At 54.9% G+C, this 13,003-nt stretch overlaps 1 protein-coding gene and 1 long non-coding RNA gene across 3 annotated transcripts; both read left to right on the top strand.

Annotated features, from left to right (window-relative positions):
* The first annotated feature begins 515 nt into the window (after positions 1 to 515).
* On the top strand, positions 516 to 4,382 carry LOC135978616 (uncharacterized). Its single transcript, XR_010596001.1, has 3 exons — positions 516 to 740; positions 1,908 to 2,021; positions 3,520 to 4,382. It is a non-coding gene; the product is annotated as an uncharacterized LOC135978616 (long non-coding RNA).
* Positions 4,383 to 5,971: 1,589 nt separating this feature from the next.
* Positions 5,972 to 9,310, top strand: LOC135978615 (maestro heat-like repeat-containing protein family member 1). 2 transcript variants are annotated; one of them, XM_065579494.1, is made up of 3 exons: positions 5,972 to 6,749; positions 6,958 to 7,053; positions 7,187 to 7,711. In XM_065579494.1, the coding sequence occupies exons 1-3, from the start codon at positions 6,648 to 6,650 to the stop codon at positions 7,304 to 7,306; spliced, it is 318 nt and encodes a 105-aa protein (XP_065435566.1). In that variant the 5' UTR covers positions 5,972 to 6,647; the 3' UTR covers positions 7,307 to 7,711. The 2 variants fall into 2 exon arrangements, with proteins under 2 accessions (XP_065435566.1, XP_065435565.1); XM_065579493.1 differs by lacking the exon at positions 7,187 to 7,711 and adding an exon at positions 7,740 to 9,310 and having other exon boundaries at positions 6,499 to 6,749.
* Positions 9,311 to 13,003: the final 3,693 nt, after the last annotated feature.

Consider the following 13,003-nt stretch of genomic DNA (forward strand, 5'->3'; position numbering starts at 1 on the left):
CGGGGGCGCCTTGGCCCCTGGTATCAGGAGCGGTGCTAAGGAGGCTGCTTTTCAAAGGTCCTTAAGTAGGGTTGCCAACTTTCTACTTGCACAAAACCAAACGCCCTTGACCCAACCCCTTTCATGCCCTTCCCCAAGGCCCCACCCCCACTCACTCCAGCCCAGCCCACCTCTCTCAGTCGTTCGCTCTCACACCCTCACTCACTTTCACTGGGCTGGAGCTGGGGGTTGGAGTGCAGGGAGGGGTGAGGGCTCCAGTGGGGATGCGGGCTCTGGGATTGGGCTGGAGATTAGGGGGTTGGGGTGCCAGAGGGGGATCCGGGCTGGGACAGAGGGTTGGGGTGCGGACTCTGGGAGGGAGTTTGGGTGCGGGAGGGGGCTCAGGGCTGGGGTAGGGGATTGGGGTGGGGGTGTGGGGTCTGGGAGGGATTAGGGTACAGGAGGGGGTTCCGACCTGGGGCAGGGGGTTGGGGTGCCGGGTGTGAGGTCTGGGAGGGAATTTGGGTGTGGGAGGGGGTTCCGACCTGGGGCAGGGTTTCTGGGTGCGAGCTCCGGCCAGGCGGCGCTTACCTCAGCCAGCTCTTGGTCAATGGCACACCGGTGCTAATGCAGGCTCCTGACCCCTGGTCTCCCTCCGCTGGCAGGCTCTGAGCAAGGCCTGCCCAGAGAACATGGATGACAAGCTCTCGATCCTGCTGACAGCACCCCCCAGCACAGACAAACTCCAGCACATCTTGGAGGTGAGCAGAATGGGGAGGGGCCGCAGGGGTTTTACCTTAGCCCTGGGGACTCCTAGAAAGAAGAGACTGGAAAATCCATATTTCTATTAGATCCTTCCGAGTATGCATTGGTGATATAAACTCACTGGGTGACCTTGGGGTAACTCACTTCCCCCTTACGGCATCAGTCTTCTCCACTATCAAATCTACACTGGGGAAGAAGGACAGAAGCCCCGACAATCACCTTCACCTCTGGGTGTCTGGTCCTGGGAGCCGAAACCAACTGGACTATCTGCCCCATCTCCTAAACTGCCCTGTCTTTCCCTCCTAGGGCCTTGTCCTTAGTGCTCAGCCTGGCCCCTTCCCAGCTTGTCCCTGACCTTTAAAGGACTCTCCAAGCCCCTCCCATGCCTGCTTCCCTTGGGGTCTCTCTCCTGGCTGAGTACAGGCTGCCCTTCTATCTCTCAGCAGGCCTGGGTCCTAGTCACAGGCTGCGTCTTGTCACGTGACCCCCACACTTATTCCCTTCACCCTAGGGACCTGCATCACCTGGGCCAGGTGCAGTTGAGCTCCAACCCCTTTCCCTGCCATCTCACCCTGGGACAGGTTGAAACAGGTAACCTGTGGGTAACAGTAACTGGTTGCTCCCAAAGGTGCTGAAGACACAATGGAAGAGGAAATCCTTTGGCCTGGATTGAAATTATTCCGACTGAAAGTGAATGAGAGAAAATAGGTCCAGAGTTCTCTTCCTAGCAGCAGAAAATGTAGCGATTGATAGAGGTTCAGGTCAGAAAGGACCATTATGTGCATCTAGTCGCCCCTCCTGTATAACTCAGGGCTAGAATGTGACCACGTGGTTCCTTCAGCCAACCATAGCATGGGACTGAGTCAGAGCATGTCTTTTGGAACGACATCCACATGCAGGAGAGCCAGCTGGCTACCAGAAAATCTCTCTTCTGCAGTGACGTGGGGTTAAGGGACACGGGGGAAAAGACATGGTGGCTGTGACTAAACTTAGAGCAGCAAGGCCAGGAAAACCAGGGTTAGGTCCCAGGCCTGGCTATCAGATCTGCTGTTTTCTATTCCTGGCTTTGGGACCATGAGCGAGTCTCTGCACCGCTGGGTGCCTCGGTTTCCCCAGCTGTCAAGGAGCTAATCAAGGTTTTGTTTCTTCTCCCCATTTTACAGGGTGGGAAACCGAGACACAGTTGGGACCTGTCTACACTACAGGTCTGTCGTGCGTTTGTAATCTGCTGACCCCCACATGTTGTTCAGAGCCTATGGACAACACAGCTCCTAAAGGTACGTTTGTTCTGTGCTTATCCCCTCTGTACCAGCAGGGCTGGACAGCATTTCTCACTGTGATGTGGGGAGCAGGTCCTGGGTACTAAGGGTCTGAAGAAGCTCTCAAGGACTAATTTTTTAAAATAATTGTTATCAATGAATTGGGAGAAAACATACAATCACTGCGGATAAGATTGAGGGGTGACAAAATACAGGCAGAGTGGTAATTCCTGATGGGGAGAGGGCAGTGATACAGAGCGATCTGGCTCATTCGGCCAGCTGGACCCATTCAAAGAAAACAAGTTTGAGCAGAGCCCAATGCAAGGTCCTATACGTGGCAACAAGGCATGCCGGCCACACCTCCAGAATGGGGACGTGGATCCAGGAAAGCAGTGACTCTGAAAAGGATTTAGGGGCCAGAGTGGAGAAGCCACTCAACATGAGCTCCCAGTGTGATGCTGTGGTGAACAGGGCTAAAGCCATCATTAGACGTAGGAGCAGAGCCGTGAGTAGGATAGGGAGGTGACACAGCAGCAGTGAGACTGCTATTGGAATACTGCCTCCAGTCTTGGTGTCCTCCTTTGAAAAAGATGGTCCTAGAAATTGGAGCTGGGGCAGCAAAGAGCCATGAAATGTTCTGAGGGCTGGAGAAAAATGCCTTCTAGTGAGCTATGGAAAGAGCTCAACCTGTTTAGCTTATCAAAAGAAGATTGAAGGGGACTTCATTGAAGTGTTGAAGTGCCTTAATGGAGAGAAAATACTAGGTATTAAAGGGCTCTCTAGTCTAGCAGAGAAAGGCAGAACAAGACCCAATGGCTGGAAGGTGAAAAGAGACAAATTCCTATGACAAATAAGGCACAAATATTCAACAGCGAGGATGATTGACCACAGGAAGAAGCTACCAAGGAAAGTGGTGGATTCTCCATCTCTTGATGTCATTAATAAAGACTAGATGCCTTTCCGGAATGTGTTTGCCCCAAAAGTAGCTATTGTGGTAGACAGGAGGCCTGTGATATGCAGGGGGTCAGATTAGATGCTCTAACGGTCTCTGCTGCCCATAAAGTCTACTCATTGCTGAGAAACCGAGTGTAGCATTGGGAGCAGCTTGTGATGTTTTACTGTCTAGCCGGCTTGCTTTCTAGAATGAACACTCATTGAGTGGGGTGATCCACAGGGAGTAGCTCAAACCTCCAGAGTGTCAGCCCTGTGGCAGGACATTAGCACTGCAGGGGAGGGGTGTGTGTGGCAGTGACATCACAAAGGCCTTTTGCAGAACCTCAGCCTATTGGCCAAAGGTGCAGGGGAGGTGGTGACCTCACAGAGGGATGCTGACATCAGCCAGGCAGGACAGGGACGCAGGGCCAGGGAAACCTCAGAGACCCCTGTGGCTTTGCTTCAGCAAGTCCCCTTCTCGAGATCTCTCTTTGAGGTCTGAGAGAGTATTTGGGTTCATGTATGTGAGCACCAGGAGGAACCTCTTTTGAGTTTTCTCCTTTCTTTTTCCTGATTTCACTAGAAAACTGACGTCCCTGTTTAGAAGGTAAGAGCTTCCGAGAGGTTTGGAACCTGTTGAGTCTGATGCATCTGGCGCCAGCTGAATTTTAGGCATGGAAAACACTAGCTTAAGGTGGCCAAATTTTATTCCCCACCTGGGATTTTGTCCCTTAGAATCTCTGGGGACATTAAGGTTTGTCCTTTTTGTTTTACCTTTTCCTCCATCCCTCCCTCCTTTCTCTTCATCTCTTACTTCTTTTGTCCTTTCCCCGTTCCCCTCCCACCACCAGGAGGGGTGTGTGTGTGTCGTGGGGGGTGCTCTACAACTCCCATTGTGGGAGGTCCACCGAAAAATGTGGCGTTGAAATAGTGCTCAGACAGTGATCCCCAGCGGTGACCTGGGCCATCCTTTGGGCTCTCTGGTGAGAACCCTCATCCCCCCGCCCCTCGGTCTCTACCCTGATTGGCTGAGCAGGGGGTTATTGACAGGGAGGAGACTCAGGTCCCTGTTGTTTTCTTTTAAGAACAAGTAAATAGTCATAACCAGTCATATGTTCAACAAATTTTGCTGCTTCTCTGCAGTTCATTATTTTCTCTACCATTCCAGTTCTCCTAAAATACTTGCTGAATAATTACTATGAACTCTTGCTGGTCTGGAACTCACTTGAGAACACTTTATTCAGGTCATTCAATGTCTGAAATTCAAGATCCGATGGTTAGTTTGAAAATCAGGGCTCTTGGGTCCTATTCCCAACTCTGCCACGGACTGGCTGTGTGACCTAAGACAAGTCAATTCTCCTTTCTCAGCCTTAGCTTCTCCCTCTTTCAAGTAGGGATAACAATCCGCTCCTACCTACCTCCCGACAGGTGGAGGATGGGGATCTATTGGAGAGTGTCACTAGGAGCAGTGCATAAGATGAGGTGTCTTATCACGTTTACTCAGATCAGATTAGGACATAATAGAATGGCTGAAATAGTCTATTTTATTTGTATTTTATTATGTTGCAATTGTTAAGAGCAGCAACTACTTAGCTCAGACTGAAACATCTCATCTAATTTTTGAGATCTAAGTGTCTCTTCTTTGTGTAGCTCAAACCTCCAAAGTGTCTGCCCTGTGGCAGGACATTAGCACTGCAGGGGAGCAGTGGGTGTGGCAGTGACATCACAAAGGCGTTTTGCAGGATCTCAGCCTATTGGTCAAAGGTGCTGGGGAGGTGGTGACCTCACAGAGAGATGCTGACATCAGCCAGGCAGGACAGGGGCGCAGTGCCAGGGAAACCTCAAAGTCCCCTGTAGCTTTGCTTCAGCAAGTCTCCTTCTCGAGGTCTCTCTTTGAGGACTGAGAGAGTATTAAGGGTCACGTACGTGAGCGCCAGGAGGAACCTCTTTTGAGTTTTCTCTTTTCTTTTTCCTGATTTTACTAGAAAACAGACGTCCCTGTTTAGAAGGTAAGAGCCTCCGAGAGGTTTGGAACCTGTTGAGTCTGATGCATCTGGCGCCAGCTGAATTCTAGGCATGGAAAACACTAGCTTAAGGTGGTCGAATTTTATTCCCCACCTGGGATTTTGTCCCTTAGAATCACTGGGGACATTAGGGTTTGTCCTTTTTGTTTTACCTTTTCCTCCATCCCTCCCTCCTTTCTCTTCATCTCTTACGTCTTCTGTCCTTTCCTCTGTTCCCCTCCCACCACCAGGAGGACTCTGTGTGTGTGTCGTGGGGGGTGCTCTGCAGTGGGAACAGGGACAATTCTCCAACTTTGGGCAGTCGAGAGCCTGGGTGAGATAAGGGGCGTTAAAGCCCTTTGTAAAGGAGAAAGGGGAGTTTCACGGTGTTGAGCACCAAGGAATTCTAAACTTTGCTAAAACATCTAGTCTGCAGAAACCAGAAATGGTTGGGGCCACATTGTAACCATTGTCTTTTTTAAAGCCCATTGAGGGATGTGAGTCCCACCCTTTTAGGTATCTGGGGTGCTGGGAGAAGAGAAGAGGTGCCTGTCTCCATTTTATGGCCTCAACAAACTACGTGCTGTGCCCCAGTTCTCGTCAGAGATCCCTGAAAAAGAACGTCTTCCCATCCATTAACATACCTGGAAAGATACTGGAACTCCTTATTAAACAATCAGTTTGTCAGCACCTACAGGACAATTTGGTTCTTAGGACTAGTGAGCATGGACTTGTCAAGAACAAATCATTCCAAACAAATCCTAGCTCCTTCTTTGGCAGGGTTACGGGCCTAGTGGAGGTGGGTAAACAGTAGATGTGATCCATCTTGGTGTTAATAAGGACATTCTCACAAACAAACTAGGGAGATGTGGTCTAGATGCAATTAGTATAATATGTGTGCACAGATGGTTGAAAGCCCGTACTCCAACAGCCCAGAACCAAACACTCCTCCTCCTGGGCAGTGTGCTCTGACCTCTAATGGTCAGATGCTGCTTAGCACTGTCAGAGCAGCTTTTGCTGTGGGATTCTCCCAGCACTTTCCAATAGTGGGAAAGTATGAAATCCCCATTTGACTGCTGGGGACAGAGCCTAGAGCGGGGAGCAACTTGCCCAAAGTCCCACAGGTCAATAGGAAACCAGCAATGTCCAGTGTGGCCCGAATCTCACACGCTCCTTTGTCTCCTTTGGGTCTCACAGGAGCTCATTGAGGAGCTGCCTGATAACTCTCCACCCGGCGCCGTCCTCGCTAACTCCCTGATTGCTGTGGGCAACCTCAGGTACCGAGACCCTCCGGCCCGGTTCCCCTAACCCCAGTGCTGCTCAGGCCCAGGGCTGGGAGTCACTGCCCCTCCCACTCCCACTCCCAGGTCACCGCCCAAGGGTGGCTCCTCTGGCAGAGGTGCGGGGAAGGGTCACTCTCTCCTGGCTGGGCTGTTCTTTTCACTCCAGTAACATTGCAACGGCTTTGGGGAGAGGCTCACTCCCAGGATCAGATACAGGAGGGGCAGCAGGGTGCAGGGAACAGGTGCTATTCCTGCCCTGCCACTGTCTGTCTGAGAAACCTTGGCCTTGTCATTCCCTGGCTCGGTGCCTCAGTTTCCCTTCTTGCCAGCCTGTGCCTATTTCCCTGCAGTTTAACCTGCGTGTTGGTGCCAGTCCCATCCCCGCACTGCACAGTCTAATACCGGCTCCTCTCTCTTCCAGCACCATGACACCTGCTGTGGAGCCAGAGCTGGAGACCCACCTCCTTCGAGCTGCCCTGCACGCCGTCTTCACCCTGGGCATGGAGAAGGACACCGCCCAAGTGCAGGTAGATCAGCTAAAGTCATGGATTGAAGAGCCAGCTGTCATCCTGCCATGAGTCCTTGCTAATTGCCTGCAGTGGGATGTGAAGGAGAGAGGCCAGGATATGTGTTTGGGGGTCACACCAGTGCTTCCCAGAGACCCCACTTCCCATCCTGTGGCAAGTTTAGCCCCAGTTTCCCTAACTCTGACCCATGGCTCTCCCTTGCTTTCAGGATCTGCCTAGGGTCTTGCCAGACCTCCTGGACGCCATGCTGGGGAACCTGCTGGCAGAGTCCCCAGACAGCGACAGGCTCCAGTACATCTTGGAGGTGAGCCCGATGAGAGGGGTGGGGGCAATTTTACCTTCACTCTTAGATCCATTTTCCAGTCTGTCCTCCTAGCCGGGCCCCCAGTGGGCATCCTTGGTCAGGGCAGTCAGTGCAATGCCTCCTTTCCCCACAGCACATTAACTACTGGATCGTGTCCAGGGTGCCGCGAGAGAGAGCCAGGGCCGTTAAGAGCAGCACGGCCCTGCTCAGATTCACCATCACCCTCCCTGAGTTTGACGTACGTGATCTCTGACCCCAGCTTCCTGACTCCAGGGGTAGGTGATCTGGCTCTGACGGGCTGTAGGATCTGCTGCTGCAGGGGCTGTGGGTTAGGAGTGTTCCTCTTGGGAAGGCAGAGTCAGAGCAGAGAGTGAGCCTGGCTTGAGTCAAGTTCTTCTTGTCCTAGTTAAGTGGTGACTCTGGGCTTTTAAGGGGACTGTGCTCCAGGTTCATGCCTCCCTGTCATCCTGGAGCAGCTGGGGAAGCAAGTCCTCATGGAGGGCCCTGTCCACAGCCCTGTGCTGCAGGCTTCCTTGGGGGCAGAGGAAATTAAGGGTCTGGCTCTAGCTCCTATCCTCTAGCATCTCCTGCAGAGGGGCTGAGGGGAAGGAGAGTCCTGGCCCGGGGGGACTGGGAGCTAACAGGAAAATGCTGATGGAGTCCCCTCTCCCTCTCCCGTCCATTAGAACTCAGCGGAATTCCCCAGGATGGGTCACCACATGGCACAGCTGGCTCTGTCCGTCAGTGACCCAGCCAAGGACATCAGCCGGCAGGCCAGGGATGGGGTTTACCGGCTCTACCAGCTGCTGCTGCACCAGAGGGATAAGGAACCCAGCTGGGAAATGGCACCCGCTAGAAGAGTGAGACTGGGACCCCAGCCAATTTCTCTCAGACTGACCCCGGCTGGAGGATGAGTCTCTCTATCTCTTTCTGTGTTCCACACCACGCCCTGCAATTCTGTTGGGCCAGGCACGCAGCGAGGACTCTGCCCACTGTGCAGCCACCAATGGGATTGGAAGGACACAAGCCCTGCAACCAGAAGGACAAATGTGTGTGTCTCTCTCTCCCTGTCACCTACTCCCTCCTGGGGGAAACCCAGCAGCTGATGGGGGAAAAGTTGAGCAGCTGCATTAGACTCAGGAGATTGGGGCGGGGCCCAGGCCTCATTCCCATCCTGTGGCCATTCGCTGGCCTGGCACAAGGAGCCTGGTGGGGAATGAAAGGGAGAGCAGGTGCTCCTGGGAAGGGAGATGAATTCACCTCCATGAGCAGGAGCGAGCCAGCTTGTCTCCGGAGCAGCTCCACCCAGCTCGTTAGCCAGGTTAATTAATGACAAGCTTTGCCTCATCCCAGACTTATGTTCTTAGGACAGGGTGCTATCACTCTTGGGAAGGGCAGGAGAGTCCCCCAAGTGCCCTCTGCGAGACTCTCCTGTCCCACAGGGCCGCACCCAATTCCTAGTGGTCTGGTGTCTGTGTCACCCGAGCCACCATCCAGAGTTGCTCCCATCACTGGCAGCCTGGGAGGCCAAGGACTGACGGGTGATGGCGTCTGACCAGGCAAGGCTGAGGCACATGGGCAGGGGACGCTTGTCCTGCTGCTGGCAAGGCTGGACCCCTTCTGGAGAGAACAGGAGGATTCAGTCAGCAGTAGGGTTACCATGTCTAATAAATAAAAAAAGAGGACCCTCCATGGGCCCTGGCCCCGCCCATTTCCCCACCCCTAGCCCCGCCTCAACTCCACCCCTTCCCCGCCCTAACTCAGCCCCCTCCTTCCTCCCACTCCCAGCCATGGGGAAAGGGCTGCCCCAGCGCTACCGGCTTCACGGTTTGCCGGGCAGCCCCCAGACCCTGCGCCCCCGGCCGGCGCTTCCCCAGCGCAGCTGGAGCCCGGGAAGGGAAGTGCCTGGCCCGTGGCTCGGGGTCCGGAGGCAGGGGGGGCTGCCCGAAGCCAGTAGCGCTGGCTCGGGCAGCTCGGCTCTTAAAGTCTGAGAGGGGAGGAGCGGAGCAGCTCAGCTGGAGCCCGGGAAGGGAAGTGCCTGGCCAGCGGCTGGGGGTCCGGAGGCAGGGGGGGCTGCCCGAAGCCGGTAGCGCTGGCTCGGGCAGCTCGGCTCTTAAAGTCTGAGAGGGGAGGAGCAGAGCAGAGCAGCCGCGGGAGGGGAAGTGCCCGGCCGGCATTTTCCCGGACATGTTTGGCTTTTCGGCAATTCCCCCCGGACGGGCGTTTGATTGCCGAAAAGCAGGACATGTCCGGGAAAAACCGGACGTATGGTAACCCTAGTCAGCAGGGGCTGCCGATCCGTCCCATTCACCAGGGCTGCCATCCTGCGGCTTCAGCATTAGTGGCTGGGGTGACTTGGGGAAAGGTCTCAACCTCCCCACATCCCACTTCACTGCTGCCAGAATCCCTCCTGCTCCCCCCGCTACAGTCCCCTCCCTACCCAACCTGGGTGGGGCTGGATGAGAGGGGTCTGAGAACTTGAGCTGTGGATTGGAGGTGGAACAGCTGTCAGGGGCACTGAGGGGGAAGTGGCAGGAGCTCCCCGTACAAGGAGGGGGGTTGCCACTGGAGGTCACTAGGAAGGACAACAAGACTCCATCGTGGGGGTCAGGAGGGGGAATCCATCCCTCAGAGGTGGGCAGGGGCTGGGTGGAAATGCTGCTGGTTCCAGGGGCCGTTAATCCCCCCTGATTCCTCGGAGGCGTCTGAGTCTCAGACAGGTTCTCGTTCCCTTGCAGCAGGAGGACGTCACGGCCAATGTGATGCGCCAGCTCCGTATCATGCGGCACTTGCGCCAGGTTCCCGAGGCGCTGCAGGGCCTGTGCCTCTGAGGCCACCAGCAACTCCCGCTCCCTGCTGCAGGTACTGCTCTGGCTCTCTGTAAATGGGGAGCTAGTGGAAGGGGAAATGGAGCCCCCTGGCACTCACAGAAACCCTCTCCCCTCTCTGTGGAGCAGGGTCCTTTCCTCTGCCCCCAAATTCCTTCATCTGGGACAGGAGCTCTTTCCCTCACACCCATTCCCCTCTCCCCTTTCCTTGATCTACCCCCATCCCATTCCCCCTGCGCCCAGGCAGAGCTCTGCCTGCCCCATATGGTGCAGAAAGGCCTGTGATATGCAGGGGGTCAGATTAGATGCTCTAACGGTCTCTTCTGCCCATAAAGTCTACTCATTTCTGAGAAACCGAGTGTAGCATTGGGAGCAGCCTCTGCTGTTTTACTGTCTAGCCGGCTTGCTTCCTAGAATGAACACTCATTGAGCGGGGTGATCCACAGAGAGTAGCTCTGTGACATACTGGTGGAGCCCCCCAGCCACCTCCACCTTGCCTGCCTCATGGGGGTTTGTGTCAGAGGACACCTTCTCCTTCTCCTTTCTTTCTAACTTCTTAGGGCCCTGGCCCCTCGTTCAGCCACTCAGCAATTTCCTAAGCAGGCCGTGTCTTTTGATGTGGCCTGCTTCTCTGCCCCCAAAACAAAGAACTCTTGCTCCCATCTTGGCCTTAGGCCACGCTTGTACACTTTCTCATGCCCTTCTCCCTGGGCTAACCTTCTCAGCACAGCCCAGGCATGCTCTCCTTCTCTGCTCTTTTTGTCCATGGGCATAGCAGATCCTGGGTTGATTTCCCTTTGCAGGATCTCTCACAGGTATTGCTGCTGCTGCATCTGTAGCTCCACCTGCACTTCCTTCTGCGTCTGTTGGTTTTCTAGGAGCTGCAGGAGAAACCCCTAGATCTGTTTTGGCTGCTTAGCCAGTCCCTGGAACTGAAGTGGGAAATCCAGCGACCAGCTTGGTCCCTTGATACACCTGCTTGGGGGAGGGATAGCTCAGTGGTTTGAGCATTGGCCTGCTACACCCGGGGTTGTGAGCTCTATCCTTGAGGGGGCCATTTAGGGATCAGGGGAAAAAACTGTCTGGGGATTGGTTCTGCTTTTAGCAGGGGGTTGGACTAGATGACCTCCGGAGGTCCCTTCCAACCCTGATATTCTATGATTCCTTCAGCAACCAAGACTTCCCTCACGGATCACAGGGGGAACTCAATCCTGCCAACTATGCTAATCATAAATTAATCTACTCATCGTTAGGTGCCCCCCGGCGGCCAGGCATGGCATCACAGCCCTCTCGCTGGGCTAGCATCCCCCATCCATGGTCGCTCCAGCACCACGGCAGTTTCTCTGCCTGGTAACTCCGGCCAGGTCACCACCTTTAGTCCACCCTTCTGGGGCCCAGCTTGCCTCACACTAAAAGTTCAAAGAGGTCTTTCCACAGACAGAAGTCCTTCTGCCATCGCTGGGGCACTTGCTCAGCCTGTAGCCCCCTTGCTGGGCTTGGGAACCCTCTCCAGGTGCGTGTACGCCGCCTCCTCTGGGGCCGGTAGGGGAACCCAGTCCCACCCTGACATTGATAGCAGCCCAGGGCCCTGGACCCAACAGCTAGGTCTGCTCCTTTCTCTTTGCTGCACTTTTCCAACCTCTCTTCTCAAGTTCCCCTCCAGGCTTTCCTTGCTGCTCTGAACTTCCTACCTCGTTCTCAATCCTGTTGCTACCCCGGTTGGGCTGTATCATCACTGAAGTCTGGCTCTTTAGGGGGGCGGATATGGTGCCTCTCAGTTCGGGCTCATTCTGTAATCAGCTTTCTGTGAGTGCCAGGGGGCTCCATTTCCCCTTCCACTAGCTCCCAATTTACAGAGAGCGAGAGCAGTACCTCCAGCAGGGAGCGGGAGTTGCTGGTGGCCTCAGAGGCACAGGCCCTGCAGCGCCTCGGGCACCTGGTGCAAGTGCCGCATGATACGGAGCTGGCGCATCACATTGGCCGTGACGTCCTCCTGCTGCAAGGGAACGAGAACCTGTCTGAGACTCAGACGCCTCCGAGGAATCAGGGGGGATTAACGGCCCCTGGAACCAGCAGCATTTCCACCCAGCCCCTGCCCACCTCTGAGGGATGGATTCCCCCTCCTGACTCCCAGGATGGAGTCTTGTTGTCCTTCCTAGTGACCTCCAGTGGCAACCCCCCTCCTTGTACGGGGAGCTCCTGCCACTTCCCCGTCAGTGCCCCTGACAGCTGTTCCACCTCCAATCCACAGCTCAAGTTCTCAGACCCCTCTCCTCCAGCCCCACCCAGGTTGGGTAGGGAGGGGACTGTAGCGGGGGGGCAGGAGGGATTCTGGCAGCAGTGAAGTGGGATGTGGGGAGGTTGAGACCTTTCCCCAAGTCACCCCAGCCACTAATGCTGAAGCCGCAGGATGGCAGCCCTGGTGAATGGGACGGATCGGCAGCCCCTGCTGACTGAATCCTCCTGTTCTCTCCAGCAGCGCCGGCTTTAGGAAGGACGGGGCCCAAATCGAACATTTTTGGCGGGGCCCCGGCAGGGATGACTAACAAAAAAAATAATGGAAAAAAAAGCCTTTAATTTCTTCCATGTATTATTTACTTTCCATAACTATATAAAAAATAAAATTATATATTCTGTACATTGCATCATATATGCTGTTGATCGGTTATTAATGAGCTCCGTTTCTCGTGTGTGGTCCCCGCCACTCCCTGGGGGTGTGCTAGGGTGACCAGATGTCCTGATTTTATAGGGACAGTCCCGATTTTTGGGTCTTTTTCTTATAGGATCCTATTATCCCCCACCCCCTGTCCCGATTTTTCACACTTGCTGTCTGGTCACCCTAGTGGTGTGCACATGTGTGGGTCCCAGCTGCTCCCTGCCCCCCTCATTGAAGCAGGTGTGCAGGGTTACTGCCCTGGGAACTGCAGGGCACCAGTGGACATGGGGCTGGCTGGAGGCTGGGCAGGGGCTCACTGGAGGTAGGGTCTGGCTGCAGGCAGGGCAAGGGGTGCGGGGCTGGCTGGAGACAGGGGTGTGTGGGGCTGGCTGGCTTTGGGCAGGGCCGCAGGGGGGTGCGGCAGGGGTTGCCTGGAGACAGGGCAGGGGGTGCGGCAGAGGCTGGC

Source organism: Chrysemys picta, unplaced genomic scaffold (genome assembly GCF_011386835.1).
Source record: "Chrysemys picta bellii isolate R12L10 unplaced genomic scaffold, ASM1138683v2 scaf342, whole genome shotgun sequence".
NCBI classification, from domain to species: domain Eukaryota; kingdom Metazoa; phylum Chordata; order Testudines; family Emydidae; genus Chrysemys; species Chrysemys picta.

Coding starts and splice junctions, on each gene's coding strand:
- LOC135978615 (XM_065579493.1), top strand. CDS start 6,648: ATGACACCTGCTGTGGAGCCAGAGCTGGAGACCCACCTCCTTCGAGCT. Junction 6,750..6,957: donor AGGACACCGCCCAAGTGCAG/GTAGATCAGCTA, acceptor CCTTGCTTTCAG/GATCTGCCTAGGGTCTTGCC. Junction 7,054..7,739: donor GGCTCCAGTACATCTTGGAG/GTGAGCCCGATG, acceptor CCCGTCCATTAG/AACTCAGCGGAATTCCCCAG.